Raw genomic sequence first — 14,748 nt, forward strand, 5'->3', positions numbered from 1 at the left:
TGGATGTTGGATTGTAGTTACAACTGTCTTGTAATTTGTGTCTGTTGCTTTGGCTTTGGACTAGAAATGCTAGATGGTTTATAAATGTAAGAGGCTAAATTAACCCTTATTTGTATTTTTCCAGAATCACAATTGAAAGACAATCCTGCTTTTTCTATGCTGAATGATTCAGATGATGATGTGATTTATGGGTAAGATCACAAAATACCTTCGGAGAGTTATTTCTAGCATGTTGTTTTTATGATTTTTTTTTCCATATTCATTAAACAACTAAGGGCTTAGTGAAAGTAGTGTGCCKAAAGAACAAAAGCATAGCCCTATTCTAGAACAGAAATGCAATGAGAATGCATACTATTTCAGTTTTTCTTTTTGGTTTCCAAAATGTGTTGGCATGGCACTGATACAAACAGGTAGGTAAATATTAGGATACTRGCAGGACATGGAGTGAAGGCAGCAGAAGATGTGAAAGGGGAGGACTTGCTTTTAAATAAGGAATAACTGCAGGAGTCAGGTGGGAGTTACCAAAAAGGCAGATCRTGTAGAAAACAGCCATTGCTGCAGAAAAGGATGATGGCTCTTAAGTACCCACAACTTACTGAAACAGGAATAATGGAATCTAGCAAATCTTTCTGGATTTGTATACAAGTTGGTGATATGTGAACTACAGTAGTGCTTAAAACCCTATCCAGAACAGGTCTCTCTGTGCTAGACTTTGAACAAATTCATTTTGATGGTTTCACATCTTACCCAAGGATGCTGAAGTGGCTGGAACAGTGAGGATAGGGATAATACTGAAGTGAGCTGATTAAGRTTGTGTATAGACTAGCCATTTGAATTTGCTGAGATAAGTTGCCTTTGTTTAGTTTGATGAGTAGTTGTAGTACCAACTTGCTTTTCTTCTGATGTAAAGAAGCCATCCCTTGTCAGTAGTGACTTGCAGCTTTATCATGGATCTTCCTCTGGAGAGCAGTCACGTTTGTTGTTTGTATCCCTAACAAGGAAGCAAAACAGATGCAAGGTTCTTACCCAAATAATTTGATGCCCCAGTGTATTTGTAGAGCTTTTGTGTTTTACATTGAATATCTGATCTTCACGTTCAGAACTTTTAAAAAAGCCCTCTTTCATAGGAGTGACTATGAAGAGATGCCACTTCAGAATGGCCAAGCTATTAGAGCCAAGTATAAAGAAGAATCAGACAGTGATTGATTGATTAAATGTGGACAGACTTGCTCAGCTGGGATCAAAGCAACTTTTTAAGTTTTCCAGGATGGACCATTTTCTTGGCTTTCTTACAGCCTGTTGTCTTCATCTGAACGCTGTCTCCCAGGAATGACATCCCACTTCTATTTCTGTTTACAAAGTTAAAACTGAAGAAAAGAATGCTTGAAAAGGTTGTAGTGGAAACTTAAAGAAACCAAATTATTTTTACAAGTCTTATAAAGTGTTTGATAGCAGGATGTCTGTGGACTAAAATCTTTAAACTTATTTCCATTTAGAAGTGTCAGTGATTATATGTTGATTTTTAAAATTGCTTCCTTGCTCTGTATGTGTTTGTGTATGGACTTCTCTTGGGGTTTTTGTTTTTGTTTTTTAATGATTACATACATCATATTGTCTTTAATCTCTTGCACTTTTGCTAGCGCCTTTGAGTATTGTCTGTGGCTGTACTAAGTGCCTCTTTTCCTTTCCCTTTTCTAACTTACTTACACTGGATGCAAGGAATGATATGTTTAGTTTTTTTATTGTTGTTATTACTATTATTTTTTTAGAAGTGCAAGAAAACACAAGCTTTCTGTTTCTCCTTTGAAGAGGCAATATTGATTTAAAACTTTTGAGTTAATTTAAATGTTTGTCAGATGTGTTGTAAGTGCAAGATATGTGCAAATAGTCAAGTTTTACTGAGCCAAAATACAGACTCACCAATGCGAAATAATTTGTGTAATACAGGTTTAACATGCTTTACCACCACAACAAAGCATTTTCCCTCTTCCCTTCCCCCCAACAACCTTTTCAAATAAAACTATCCAGGCAACAGCAAATYTCAGAAGGAAGCACAGCACTATTCAGACTGATTTTACTGTATCCTGGAGAAGATTATTACACTTGCAGAGAATACAGTATAAAGTTTCATAGAGAAGTGCAGTTGCATATTTCTTAACATTTCATTTTTAGAGGCTTTTTCTACATCATGATTTTCCGTGTAGTTTTGAGTGTTAACAGGGCAGTTAATCTATGTTCTAGAAACAATCACGGCTACTCATGTGTTGAACTTGCGTAAGATTTAGCTTTTGAGCATGTTCTGTGCATACTTCCAACTGTTTTTTCCTTAGGCATACCACAATTGCTACCTGTACAGGTAGGTATTTTTAGTAGCACACTTTGCGATTATCTGTATTCCAGTCTGTGCTGGGACAGAGTTATATGGGAATTCAGTATTCCTACTACAGTGCTGCTGCTCCTCTATTTCAAAAATGTTTTCTTTCCTAGTCTCCTACATCACCATTCAATTCTATATTTAAGTGAATGCTGTTCATTTCTGCTTACTTTGTATACTTTGGCTTGACCTGTCTGAAAGTCTCTTTTTTCATGGGTTTATAATTGCTATATACTGTTGTAAAATTTCTCTGCCTTGCTGCTATATAGAAGATTTTAAAATCAATGACAGTGATATGAAGAAGCAATGGCAAAAGCAGTAGACAGTGATACTGGCTTACACTAGGGAATTCTACTCATAATTGAACTGGTTTAAACATAAGAGTGTAATGAAGTCCTACTAGATTTGCTGRATCATACTAGGGGAAAAAAGTATAATTTGTTCTGCATTTAAGCTATGCTTGTTCTAGACAACTCCAGATATTGCAACTGAAGTTGTGTATACTGTATAGGTACCTATTCAAGATCATCTAGGGGAGACTTCACGGGAGTTCAGTTTGCTTACAGAGGCCCAAAGGAACTTCTTCATGGAGTTGCATCCTTACTGTCGTAAACACAATTCAGATTAAGTCAGTGTTCTGTTGAAGATGAGTGTGGTAAGATACTGTGTGTATATGTGAAAGCTTTCTGAAATTATGCAGAGCTGTGAAATTTTTCAAGGATGCTTGGGAGATAAAAGTTAAGTACCAAGAGTCATTTATTTGATAAAGCCAAAGTGATATCATATGGATTAAGTAAAGGAGATTACTGCAAAGAAAAAGAAGGCTTTTTTCCTTTAATTTCTGTATTAGTAGATATTAGATTAGAACAACACATAGGAAAAAATTAAGGAGGTGTTTCAGGTTGTCAGGTGAGGTTGTTTTTTGGTGAACTGTGATAAGCTGTACCCCTATCATTTCCTGTTAGACTTTTTATTTTTTTAATAAATATGAGGGATGATCTATTTATCCTAAAAGAGGAGAACCCATTCTCATTTTTATTATTCCCCAGATGATTGCCTTAGGACATAGAGTTCTTTGAATTTGAAGTCAGCCTTGGAAGCCAACTGGATGGCCTTCATGTACTCTAAATCCCTTTGACTTCCATTGGAGTAACAGTAGGTACAGGAATTAGGTTTTCAGAAATGAAGATCTACGTGATCCTGACATATTCAGATCTCTTTGGCTCTRTTCTAAATTGTTTTGAATTGATAAAATGTTTGATTTGACAAATGCACAAAGTACTACTAATGTTTCTTACCATAGACCGGGCTAGCTGTTACAATTAACCTGAAAATACAGGGTCATGTTTTCGATTTCATCAACAAAAGAAAACATTTTTAATTTAACCTTGAGATGATGATCTTTTTTTCTAAGCTGTTCTCAGGCCATTTTGTTTGCCATTTTGTCTACATTAACTTTTCTACATCACTGCATTCAAAATGGAAATAGAATTGGTGAAAAAGGGAAATACACGTTTCAAAAAAGTATCTCACCACAAAAATATTAATATTCTTTTTTTTTTTTTTTTTTAGATATTTAATGAATTTTGCTCATGCAAATAGTTTTGTACTTCAGAAGTGTTAGAGCATGGCAGTAAGCTTGGCCAGAGCACCAGTGCATCAAATTCAATATATGGTAAAAAGATAAAAGCGATGAAGAAGATCAGAAATAGTTTTCCTAGCAAGAACATTAAATTTCAATCTTCTTATCTGTGAACGTTTGGAAACCAGAGACAGTATTTGAGGAATATTACAATACAGTTTGTAAACAGCCTGGGGGTAGGTGGCATAATTAACTTCTGAGTAATGTGTGATGCTTTAGTAACCTAAGGGTGAAAAGGAAGGGATCTGGACAAGAGACTAATCTGGCTTTCATTTAGTTAACATTAAAGTAATTTGGTATTTCCAACCCTATTGGAACTGTATAAAATGAGAAAAGTATATGAAGATGRTATACAGAGTTACTGCTCCAAATGAGATGCTTTTTATTAAATAAGTGCAAGAGTTTCAGGTTCGCAGTGACCAAGAGCAACTTTTAAGAAACTGGTTGTCATTGAGTATAAACCATTCATGGCAATCTTTTCCTGTAGTATTTGCTTGAAAAAATGCAGTTGGTGTTGGAAACTGTCCTAGGACTGGCAAAGAATAGGAAGCATAAGGCTCAATACCAGTAAGGAACAGCTACTCCACAGACCCRTGAACTGATCTGGGAAAAATGGATGTTTCCAGCCAGACTTTCAAGACAGCTTTGTATCCATAGTGACATAGTTTTTGCCCACTTGCTTTTGCTTATGCCAGTAATACTTTTGCAGTACTGTAAAATTTTTTTAGAAGTTTGTAAATATGTAAAATGAGGATAAAATATGGAAAACTTGTGTACAAAAATGGTATCAAATGTGAGAGAGAAATGCCGTTTAATGAGAAGCTGTTAATAAAATGCTGCTTCGAAAAAGTGTGCATGGGGAATGTGTTGAATATTCTGTGTGTTTAGAAACTGTAATTGCAGTAAATTATCCAAATTATTGTATTATGTTGTTGAACTTGGAATATGGATATGGAATATGAAGCAAAACTAACATTTTACTTCAAGCAGAAGTTTAGGGCTGAGTTTCTTTGAAGAATTCATGTTCATAATCATTGTTAAATATGTTCATAATAAAGTTTTGTATCTCGTATCTTGGCTTTCTGTTCCTTCTAGTGAATGACTGCAACTCTTTCTTTGCCACTTTCATAACTTTTATCAGTATTTTCGGTTTACATGTATTTCCTTATGCATATTTAAACTTGCTTAATTGCACAGGCTTTAATTCAGGCTTGGTGTCAGTGCAGATTAATTGGAGACTTGCTTTCTTTTAGTGCCTGGGCTGGAAGATAGAAAGACAGCTTGCTTATTTGCTTAACCAGTTTACAAAGGGGAATGGGCATTTTGAAATGGCTTAATAGTTGGCAGCTTCCAGAAGCCTGCTGTGCCATGCTGGCAGTAGTACTTCCCCTAGTGAGTGCTCCTGCTGTTTCTGTTTCTGTTGTGTTAACTGCTGTTGGATGCCTCTTCCATCAGGGTTACAAGTTCTTCTACTTAACCTGGGTTTGGAGCAGTTCACTGCAATGATGCACCCTCCCAGCACACCCAGGAAGGAGCGTCCCACCTTATACCCCCAGCCATTAATAATAATAATTAAAAAAAAAAAAAAAAGGTTTAGAGATGGTGATGCCGGTACCATTTTTTGTCCTTGTTATCCGTCTGTATTTTCCAAGGTGCTGCTTGTAGTTGTTAGAAAAGCTGTTACCAATCTCTGAAACACTTTCTTGTGGAGCTCAAYGCATGCATTATTCAGAAGATGGAAAAGTCAATTTTTTTTTTCCCTGACATGAAGAAAACTAGCAAARATATAAAATGTTTGAATGGCTTAAGCAAGAAGCCAAGTATTTCTAGAAGTAAATACTAACTCAAAGTACAGGAAACTTCCTGTACTTTCCTTTTAACTGTAGCACCTACTCAGCTATTTGTTTACATTATCATCAGCTTTGTCTTGTCATGCTGATGTAGAGGACCTGAAGTTAAAATATTTGAGAAGCTAGATTAAATATTTTCTTAGAGATGCTCAGATTAAAGACTTCTGCTTTATGACAARTTTATCTCTCACCCTGTTGAGTATTTCAAGCACTTTATTAAATCTATTTTGTTTTAGTGTTTTTTTTTCCAGATACTGCATCATTTCTGACAATGAACATCATTACTCAATTGTGTGTTTCTAGTCAAAAACTTAAAACTTCCTCTGTTGTGAAAGGTTAAAGGTTCCAATCAGTATAGTCCTGCAGCAGGCAGTAGGACATATGCTGGAATAAAGTGTGTTGTCATCATGAGGAAATGTTTATAGAGATGATGATGGTCTGAAACTGGTATGTGTGCTGCAGCAGTATATAAACTTAGTGTTATATTTGTCTCAAACACACTAAACTGAAACGTGCTGATAAAGAGAACTTTTTTGCCCCTGTTTGGACAGTAGAAAGGGAAAGGGTGATGACTGCAGCCTTATCTAGCACAGGGTTTCCTAGGGCCTAGTCATTACTGATAGCACTTCTGTGCACCTGGTAGTATAAAGAACAAATCCTCTACTAGTATTAGATGTTTCAGCATTAAATCTCTTCAGCTGGTGGAAAAGTACTGTTGTAGCAGCAATCCTCCAATTCTAAACAGCTTTAGTTCAGAGTCTGATACTGAAAACATTTGATAGTGCTTCCTACATATAAGCAAATGCAACTCACTCAGGTAAGGTAAGTTTGAGCCCAGGATACTATGCTGAATTTGTTTTACAGGGAAGTCTTTCCTAATTAGGCAGGTGTTTTGCTACTGTAAGCAGCAGCAGCACAGTTTACAGAGGCATTTTTGAGGTTAATAGTGTGTTCAGTGTGTTCCCACAGCTGCTYTAATTAGATTTGGATAAGGTTTTGTTTCTTTGTTACCTGACCTATCTTGAAAACTTGTTTTGCTGGCTTTGTTATTCTTCTGCAACTTCACCAGGCAGGAGACATACATGCATATTATTTAGTCATGTCATCTGATGCAAGCTTTTTTCCCCTTTCAAAAAGCCTCATTTTTCACCAAGTAGCAGAACTCATCAGCATCAGCAAAATCAATATAGAAGGTAAAAGGTAAGACTTACTTAGCAAGCTATACATCACATGTGTGTTAAGTATTTCTAGAATGTAGAAGACTTCCCATCCCTCCTCGTTCAACAAAAGACAGGCCATAGAACAATAACAGAAATAATTAAGTGCTGTATAACTAGATTATCAGTTCCCAGAAACGCAGCCAGAGTTTTATCTGATAAACTTTGTCTCATTTTCTTGCAAGCTTGTAGTTACTTTTCTCTGAAGAGTATTAAATTGAAGTGGAACTTTTTTTTTTTTTGAAATTCCAGAAGAGTAAGTTTACAAGAGACACACGTGATTATGAATTTCAATAATTTAATACTAACCAAGAGTACAAAGTGTGAAAGTCAGTGTCTTATTCAAATTGGTCTTAAAGAAGAAATCTAGAGAAAGTGTTTACACTGCAGCAGATATCAGAATTAGCACCTTGAAGAAGAGTCCTTGAAGTGTTAAGACAGCATGGCAACACTGGTATGATACTGAGTACAAACGCAACCCATGTAACAGCATGTTTTCACATTTCTACATTTGAGAAAAGTTACTTTAAAATGACACTTAAAACCAGAAGTTGTTCAGTGTATTCACAGCTTGAGTAGGGATGGAATGCAGTGCTGAAGTAGAAAAAGAGTAGGAGGATGAATGATCCCAAGGCAATTAAATTGCAAGTCCAAAGGCACTGACAATACAGTACATAGTCTTGTTCTCCCATCTCACAGTGCAGTTTCCTACAAATACAAAAGACAGAAAAGTTTCAGTGATTARTATGAAAATTCATGTGATCTCATATGTACGTTTTTAACTGTTTACATTAAGAGCTTTAAGAATGAAGCTTTTACAAGAGCTACAGTTCTAGAGTAGTAGTATGCAGTTTGGTATTTTTGCCATGGTTTTAACACTTCTAAATATGAAATGCTTAACTGCCTAGTCTCAAGGGGACTACATTAAATTGCATGATGACAAATCCAACAATTTTGTCCCTTACCATCACTGGAGTTGTCCCAGAAGCAAGAGCTTGCTGTATGTAGTCCAGCACCATTCTTCTGCATAATCACACAGGTCACTATTTGAGTAGAGAAGCTTTTATTAATTCATCACTAATATCACTTAACATTTAGCTACATTTATGCTTAGCATAAATTTTTTATATATACACACACACACACACACACACACACACAATTACAAATAGTTTACAGACATGGTTATTAGTGTCTTTAATGCTAAGATTTTTTTTCTTAATCCTTTTCATTGAACTTTATTATACCAGCTTTACCAGAAAACAGAAATTTAAGCTTACCTATATACTTGAAAGGTTTCCCCAGCTTTGTGAGTTGGCTCAGAGTTTGTTCCACCACACTTGTTGTCCACTGGTTCACTTTGCTGTGCTGGTAGGCATTGCCACCAATTGCAGTTTCTATGGCCTATTGGCAAAAACAGACAAAATAGGCTGCACTGCTGTCAGTCAGCTAGGCCACTTTAGCCCCTTCAATAAGGAGCACTGAAGGTCAGACACCATACCCACAGAAAAAATCCTAAATGTATTTGCCCATACTGATTAGTAGAAGTGTTTTCTATATATTACAAAACTTGCATCTCAGGGTTCAAGATAAAAATACAAAGATATACTGTATTCCACCCCTTCTATGCTTTTTTAGTATTTTGATTCTCACTCTTTTGTCATTCCTATCCCAGTGTCCTGAAGTCAAGAGTTACAAAAAGGTTCTTGCATTTAAGCAGTCCTGAAGAGACTGAAAAATGCATGAACACTCATTATACATATTCTTTTATGGAAACAAACTCACTTCAGATTTTTTCAGCAAGAAAAAAACCTCAGAACCACTTCTGGGGGAAAAAAAAAAAACCCACCTGTGTAATTGCTGGCTACTAATAGACCAGAACAGCCCTCAGCCAAATGATGTATTTTACTTAGGAGGAAAGTCAAAATTACTTCAGATTCAAAAGATACAAGAATATCTGTTAAAACATGTATTCAATTAACAGAAAGTCTTAACCAAAATAGTTATTTTGCTACACACAATAACAAGAAAAAAAATGTGCAATTCCACTCTATAAGAACAACTGCAGATACCAAAACCAAATCTCTCTGAAATATTGTAGACAAGTAACATAGCAACAAGAACAGATCAATCATTTCAAACAAACAAAAAAAMCCTAATTTTTGAGGAAAAGCCTCTCAAGACTAGAATAAATATACATGCAGACAGCCAATAAAACCCCCATATGTTAATGAAACAAAATCTATCCGTATAAGGTATAATGGACACATCCACCTAGTAATTCTAATGAGGCTACACTTCAACTGAAGAGAAGCCTGTGTAATTATTTTAATTATCTTTTGGATTTGCAATATGTATCAGAACTAATGCTAGGTATCACACTTAAAGAATGTGCAATAGTTAAATAGAAAATTATCTAATAAAAACCTGAAATAGAAATTTTTAACTTACTAGTTATCAGATTTTCCTGAGTGCTTTTAAGCACTCAGCATACAACATATTATACTTTCACAACAAGAAAATGAAAATGTTTGGTTACCTCTTTTATGATGTTACTGACTTCATCAACAACAAAAGAAGTCTACAAAAAAGTAAGAGATTCAAATAATCAGTGAACATACTCTCCTTTTATACAATTCAAGGTTTATTAAGTAAATACATTCGAAGCTTAATTTATGCTTGTTAGATTCCAGCAAGCCAGGAGACACCTAGTCTCATTATTTGCTTATATGTAATTTAAGTTCCATGAATACAGTCTAGTTAACAGAATTCTCAGCGGAGTAATGTAACATATGAACAAACATTAGTTTGAAATCCAAGTCAAGACTTTCAAATTTTAACTTGAAAGTATTTTAAAATAATAAATACAGCACTTCTGTACATATACATTCTTATTTTACAAGTGTTAACATCCACGATTCACAAAAAATTAGGTCACAGATAACCTCAGAATGCATATACAGTTTGATGACATCTTTAGGCCACTGATGCAGACAAAATATCAATTCATAAGTCAAAGAAAACATGTCATTACAATTTCAGCTGATGATATGAGAAAGACTGCTTCTTGGAAGCTAAATCTAGCTTACTGGATTTTTTAGAAATTCAGGCTCTGAGGAGCAGTGATTAAGCATACAGCATTCAGATAGAGAAGGCAGCTGTTTTACTGTGCTTCAATATTTTACTAGTCTGTTAAAAATACTACCTGCATTTTTGCACATTTGGTATATTTTTCTGTTTCATCTCAACTATTACACTCTCCCATGTTAGTTACAGACAACCCATTACCACTATCTGATGAGTGATAGGAAGCCCAGCAGCCACCTGGCACTAGCAGCATCTCCAACTGTAATTCCAAACAACAGAGGGAGCAATAATACTTTGGATACCTCACTACCTTCAGCAAGCCAAACACAAGCTTTCACACATGCAGACATTTTCACTGCAGATTTGTCATAGCCTCAACTTACAAACAAGAAGAAAGGAACCTGACAAAAGACAGACATGTAGCAGCAAAGTAATTGATTTTAGAGGACTGAATGACTTCAAAAATAACCTAATCAAGCAAATGTAGACTGAGTTTTCACTTTGAGGTCTGTCAGCTCCTGCAGCCTGCACTCATGAATAAAACCATAATTACAAAATGCATACAAACAATTTAGTATCTCTTTTTAGAATTTCATTTAAGTTACATATACATATTGTCAGAATTTCCACAATATATTCATAAAACCTCTGTTTAAAAGGTGAATAGTCAAATGTTGTGCAATGTTCAGACGGATGCAAGCAGTTGAGAGCGTTCTCAAAGATGAAAGAAACAAAATGATAAGGAAAAAGGGGGTGCAATGCCTTTTTAATTTATTTTTATTTTTTATTTTATTTTATTTTTTTATAACTAGTGAGAGCCACTAACTTGCTAGCAGACTCTGACATTGTTAAAAGCTTTTATGCATTGTGGCAAACTTGCTTTTATTTTCACCTTGACTTAATTTTAAGCCTTATTTATCATTTGTTTTCACAGTAAAATTTAAGCGGTCATAAAATTTATTAAGATGGACCACTGTATTTAACCAAGCAAATTATTTTTAAATCAAAGTATTCTTTTTCATAGAGCATAAATATAGAACATGMAAGCTAGATATGCTGGCAGACATGCAGAATGCTACCAAGCAAGATGATCATCTGTGTACAGTTTATCTTTCCAAAGTCTCAGATTTTGCCCAGAAGTGCCTTTGAGTTAGAACAAACAAGGTTCACAAACTGAACTGAATTAAATTCATCCCAAGTTCTGAAAGGTATTTAGTCAGCTAATTTGTACTGAAAGAAGTGGGAAACAAGATCCTACATACATCTGAGAACTTGGTTCTAGGGTTTCTACTACTTCCCAACACACTCGCTTTATTAAGATGAGACTATATACAGCATTAGATGCATCACAAAACAGAATATAAATCTTGATATCTAGTTTGCAGTTTGTGTGCTGTAACTGAGTCTCCAAATAATACAACACTGTTCAATCCTTGAGTAATGCAGATATTTTTAGTATTAAAAATAAAGAGAAAATAATAATTCATAATCTGTTCAATTTCTCCAAGTTATTCTTTTGACACAAGGAAATTGGACTCGATGTTTTCTCCACCTTATTTGAAAGGTATATTCCTAGCCAAGGAATATAAATTGCAAAGCAGTACTTTTTTTAATTTTGAAAACATTTCTAAAGATTATTAGAACGATGATCAAGTTTAATTGTCAGGTTTTAAAGATCTATAACTGAACAGGCAGAAAAAAGCCTCTAGAACAGCACGAACCTGACACACTTTCCTCTCCAACTCTGCTTTGCTATTGTCTAACCAAGCCACAATGCAACTGTTTAAAAACAGTAAATTGTCACAGTTCGGAGAAAATTTTCACTCTGCAAAAGCAAATTCTATGAAAAAGGAAGTCATTTAGCACGTTAAAAAAAACCCTGACATCTTAGGTTTTCTGTCTTCATTAACGGTTTACAATGGTATAGCTACCTCATCATACKCGGACAGATTATCTGCTTGAAAGCCTTCCTTCTGCACAAAGAGCTTTTCCCAGACTTCCCCTCACGAACCTAAACTAGGTTTTTCACCAGAGCATTGTGTTGGTGGCGAAATTTTCTCTCAGCGATTTGCAGCAGCGAGCCGGGGAAGACGCCGGGCAAGCCCAGCCCAGCCCAGCCCAGCCGCCACCCGCAGCACAGCCGAGCTCGCTCGCCCACCGGCAGCGCCGGTAACGAGAACCCGGCCGCGCCTCCGCCCAGCCGCCACCGGGACGCGCGGCGCGGAGACGCCTCCCCCTCCATGGGGHCGGGGGGGAGGGGGAGCGACCGTTGCGACGGCGGGCGGAGGGCTCCCAACGGCTGCGGGCTCGCGCTCGGGAGACCGAGGGGCGGCGGGACCGCCACCCGCAGCCTCACGGCAGGAGAAAAGAGGGGAGGACCCAGACCTGCCCTCCCCCCGCGCCGCGCCGCGCCGCTACCTCCTCCCCCGACTGGAAGTCGTCCATGTCCCCGGTGGARCCCCGCGCGCTGCAGCCGACCCGCCGCCACCTCCGCCTCGCGGTGCGCTTGCGCCCTTCCCGCCGAGGCTCTCCCACCCGCGGTCCCGTCGGGCTCCGACGCGCCTGCGCAGTGCTGCCCGCCCCCGCTGCACTGCGCCTGCGCGCCTCGCACCGCTCCCAGCCCGGTTCTCCAGCTCGGCGCGTCCCCACCCGAACGGCCGGCTGCGCGCTCCCGCGGCACCTTCCCATTGGCCCCTCACTCTGCGCCTGCGCAGTTCCCGCGTCGCGTCTCGGGAGCTTAGCAACGGGGAGCGGCGCGGTTGCCGCGATGCTCTCCCCGCCCTGCGCCGCCAAGATGGCGCGGTTGCCATAGTAACGGCCGGGGGCCGGTGGCGCGGCGAGTCGGCCGTAGAAAGAGCGTGTGTAATCTTGCAGTTCTGAGCTAGTTTCATTATTTTTAGTAGCTCGAATTAGAGGCTGGGCGGGGAATTTGCACAGACTGTGCACATAATACTGGTGGTAGCTTCTGAGAAGACTGTATAAGTCCTGGCAAATAGCACTGAAGTGCAGAATGGCCTGGATGAATTGGAGAAATGTTTGGAACAAAACAATGCAGTGCRGTAGGGACAAATGCAAAGGACTGTATTTAGGAATAATCAGCTTTGTACATACAGGATGGGGAACAGCTCACTAGGTAGCCTTTCCATAGAAAAGAATACAGAGGGTTGTATTTGATGGGATTTACTGAGTCAGTCTWATGATACTCCAGTTAAAAAACAAGCAGCTGTTGTGGGCCAGGTAAATGGGAGCTCGCGTGCCACGGGAAGCTGAATTTCTGTTGTCCTCTATGTGACAAGCCTCACTGCGTGTGCTGTGTACAGTTTCAGAGGTTTCTTCACGCTGTCTGGGACTGCGAGTGGGCGCCGCTAGCAGCACCCGGCCCTGCCGGCCTTGCTCGGCGGCTGCGGGGCTGCAGCCCGGCAGCCGGGGCCTCGCGGCGGTCGCCCTCCGCTCCCCTCTCCCACCACTGCCAGGAGCGCTTKCTGCTCCCCGACAGAAAGCGGGGAGCAAAGAAGTGCGGCCTGGACCAAGGCTGAGCRCATCCTGCTTGTTTATTTGAAAGAGCAGAGGCTGTAACTTGACTACATATGTGTAAAATACTGCTGCAGTTTTCCATATCCATGGATGAAAGGGAAAAATGTAATGGCGTTAAAATGCAGCAGTGAAGTTTTTGATTAAATRTTAGGGAAGAGCTAACAGCAAGGATAATCAAGCATGAACTACATTTCTGGGGCATGTAGTAAAGTCTTCATCAATGGCAATCTTTAAGAGCAGTTTAGACAATTTCAGGTAAAGAGTTGGATGGGCAATTTCTTTTCCTCAATCTTAGTTTATGATACTATGAATCTCTTGCTCTTGGTAGTTACAATCCTCAGTTCATTCCAGGTCTTTAATTCAGTTAAAGTTTTTGCCTAAAATGAAGGCCGTAATCATCCAAATATTCTCTGCTGAGCTTAGTTTTGTGCCCACTAGCAGTTGTTTTCTCTTCAGCAATATTGTTGAAGAACATGATTAAATGTGACATACATGGGGGGGGTGTGTTTGAATCTACAGAATTTAATGAGGTTATAAAATTGCAGGCTGATTGATTTTGCAATGTGAATAGAATAACAGTATTTTATTTAATTTTAATTAAAAATCCTGCTTCTTAAAACATCCAAAACACTAAAAAGGGCTTCTGCATTTTACATATAGTTTATCTGGTAGAGCAAGGAACAAGAAAGGAGATTGACCTGCAAAACAGACTCTCTTCTTTTCCAAACTTTGAAATAATTTGGGTGAAATTTTAAACTTCATGACATTAGTTCTGTAATAGGCTGAACTGGGACATATAATCCAAATAATATCTTAACTTTTAATTTCTATCTTATTTCAGGTTTAATACTTGTGAAGTAGAATCATTTTTCTACTTTTTGCAGATGCATAAATTTTTTTTTGACCTGTCTGCTTTTCTCTGTTTGTGTACACTAATTGCTTTGTCATTCAGAACTGAATAGAAATCTATTTTGTTTCCAGGAAAGATCAATCTGTAATACAAGTGGTGTTTTCTGTGCAAGTCTGGAGACATTGAGGTTAGCA

General features: G+C 38.1%; 2 protein-coding genes across 2 annotated transcripts in view; one reads left to right on the forward strand and one right to left on the reverse strand.

The window, feature by feature from the left end:
• The window catches only part of TMEM181 (transmembrane protein 181), a 37,767-nt gene extending 32,679 nt beyond the window's left edge, over positions 1–5,088 (forward strand). The window contains exons 16-17 of the mRNA XM_085298010.1: positions 125–191; positions 1,128–5,088. Of these exons, the coding sequence (XP_085154136.1) occupies positions 125–191; positions 1,128–1,206 (146 nt within the window). The 3' untranslated portion in view covers positions 1,207–5,088. The remainder of the gene's footprint in view (positions 1–124; positions 192–1,127) is intronic.
• Positions 5,089–7,361: 2,273 nt separating this feature from the next.
• On the reverse strand, positions 7,362–12,727 carry DYNLT1 (dynein light chain Tctex-type 1). The gene is made up of 5 exons (XM_085298011.1): positions 12,589–12,727; positions 9,623–9,664; positions 8,364–8,487; positions 8,049–8,126; positions 7,362–7,791 (listed from the first exon to the last, which is right to left on the reverse strand). Exons 1-5 carry the CDS (start codon positions 12,613–12,615, stop codon positions 7,721–7,723), a joined length of 342 nt encoding a protein of 113 aa, XP_085154137.1. The 5' UTR covers positions 12,616–12,727; the 3' UTR covers positions 7,362–7,720.
• Positions 12,728–14,748: the final 2,021 nt, after the last annotated feature.

Source organism: Rhea americana, unplaced genomic scaffold, assembly GCF_003343005.1.
Source record: "Rhea americana isolate MKP2758 unplaced genomic scaffold, rheAme1 scaffold_134, whole genome shotgun sequence".
Classification (NCBI taxonomy): Eukaryota; Metazoa; Chordata; class Aves; order Rheiformes; family Rheidae; genus Rhea; species Rhea americana.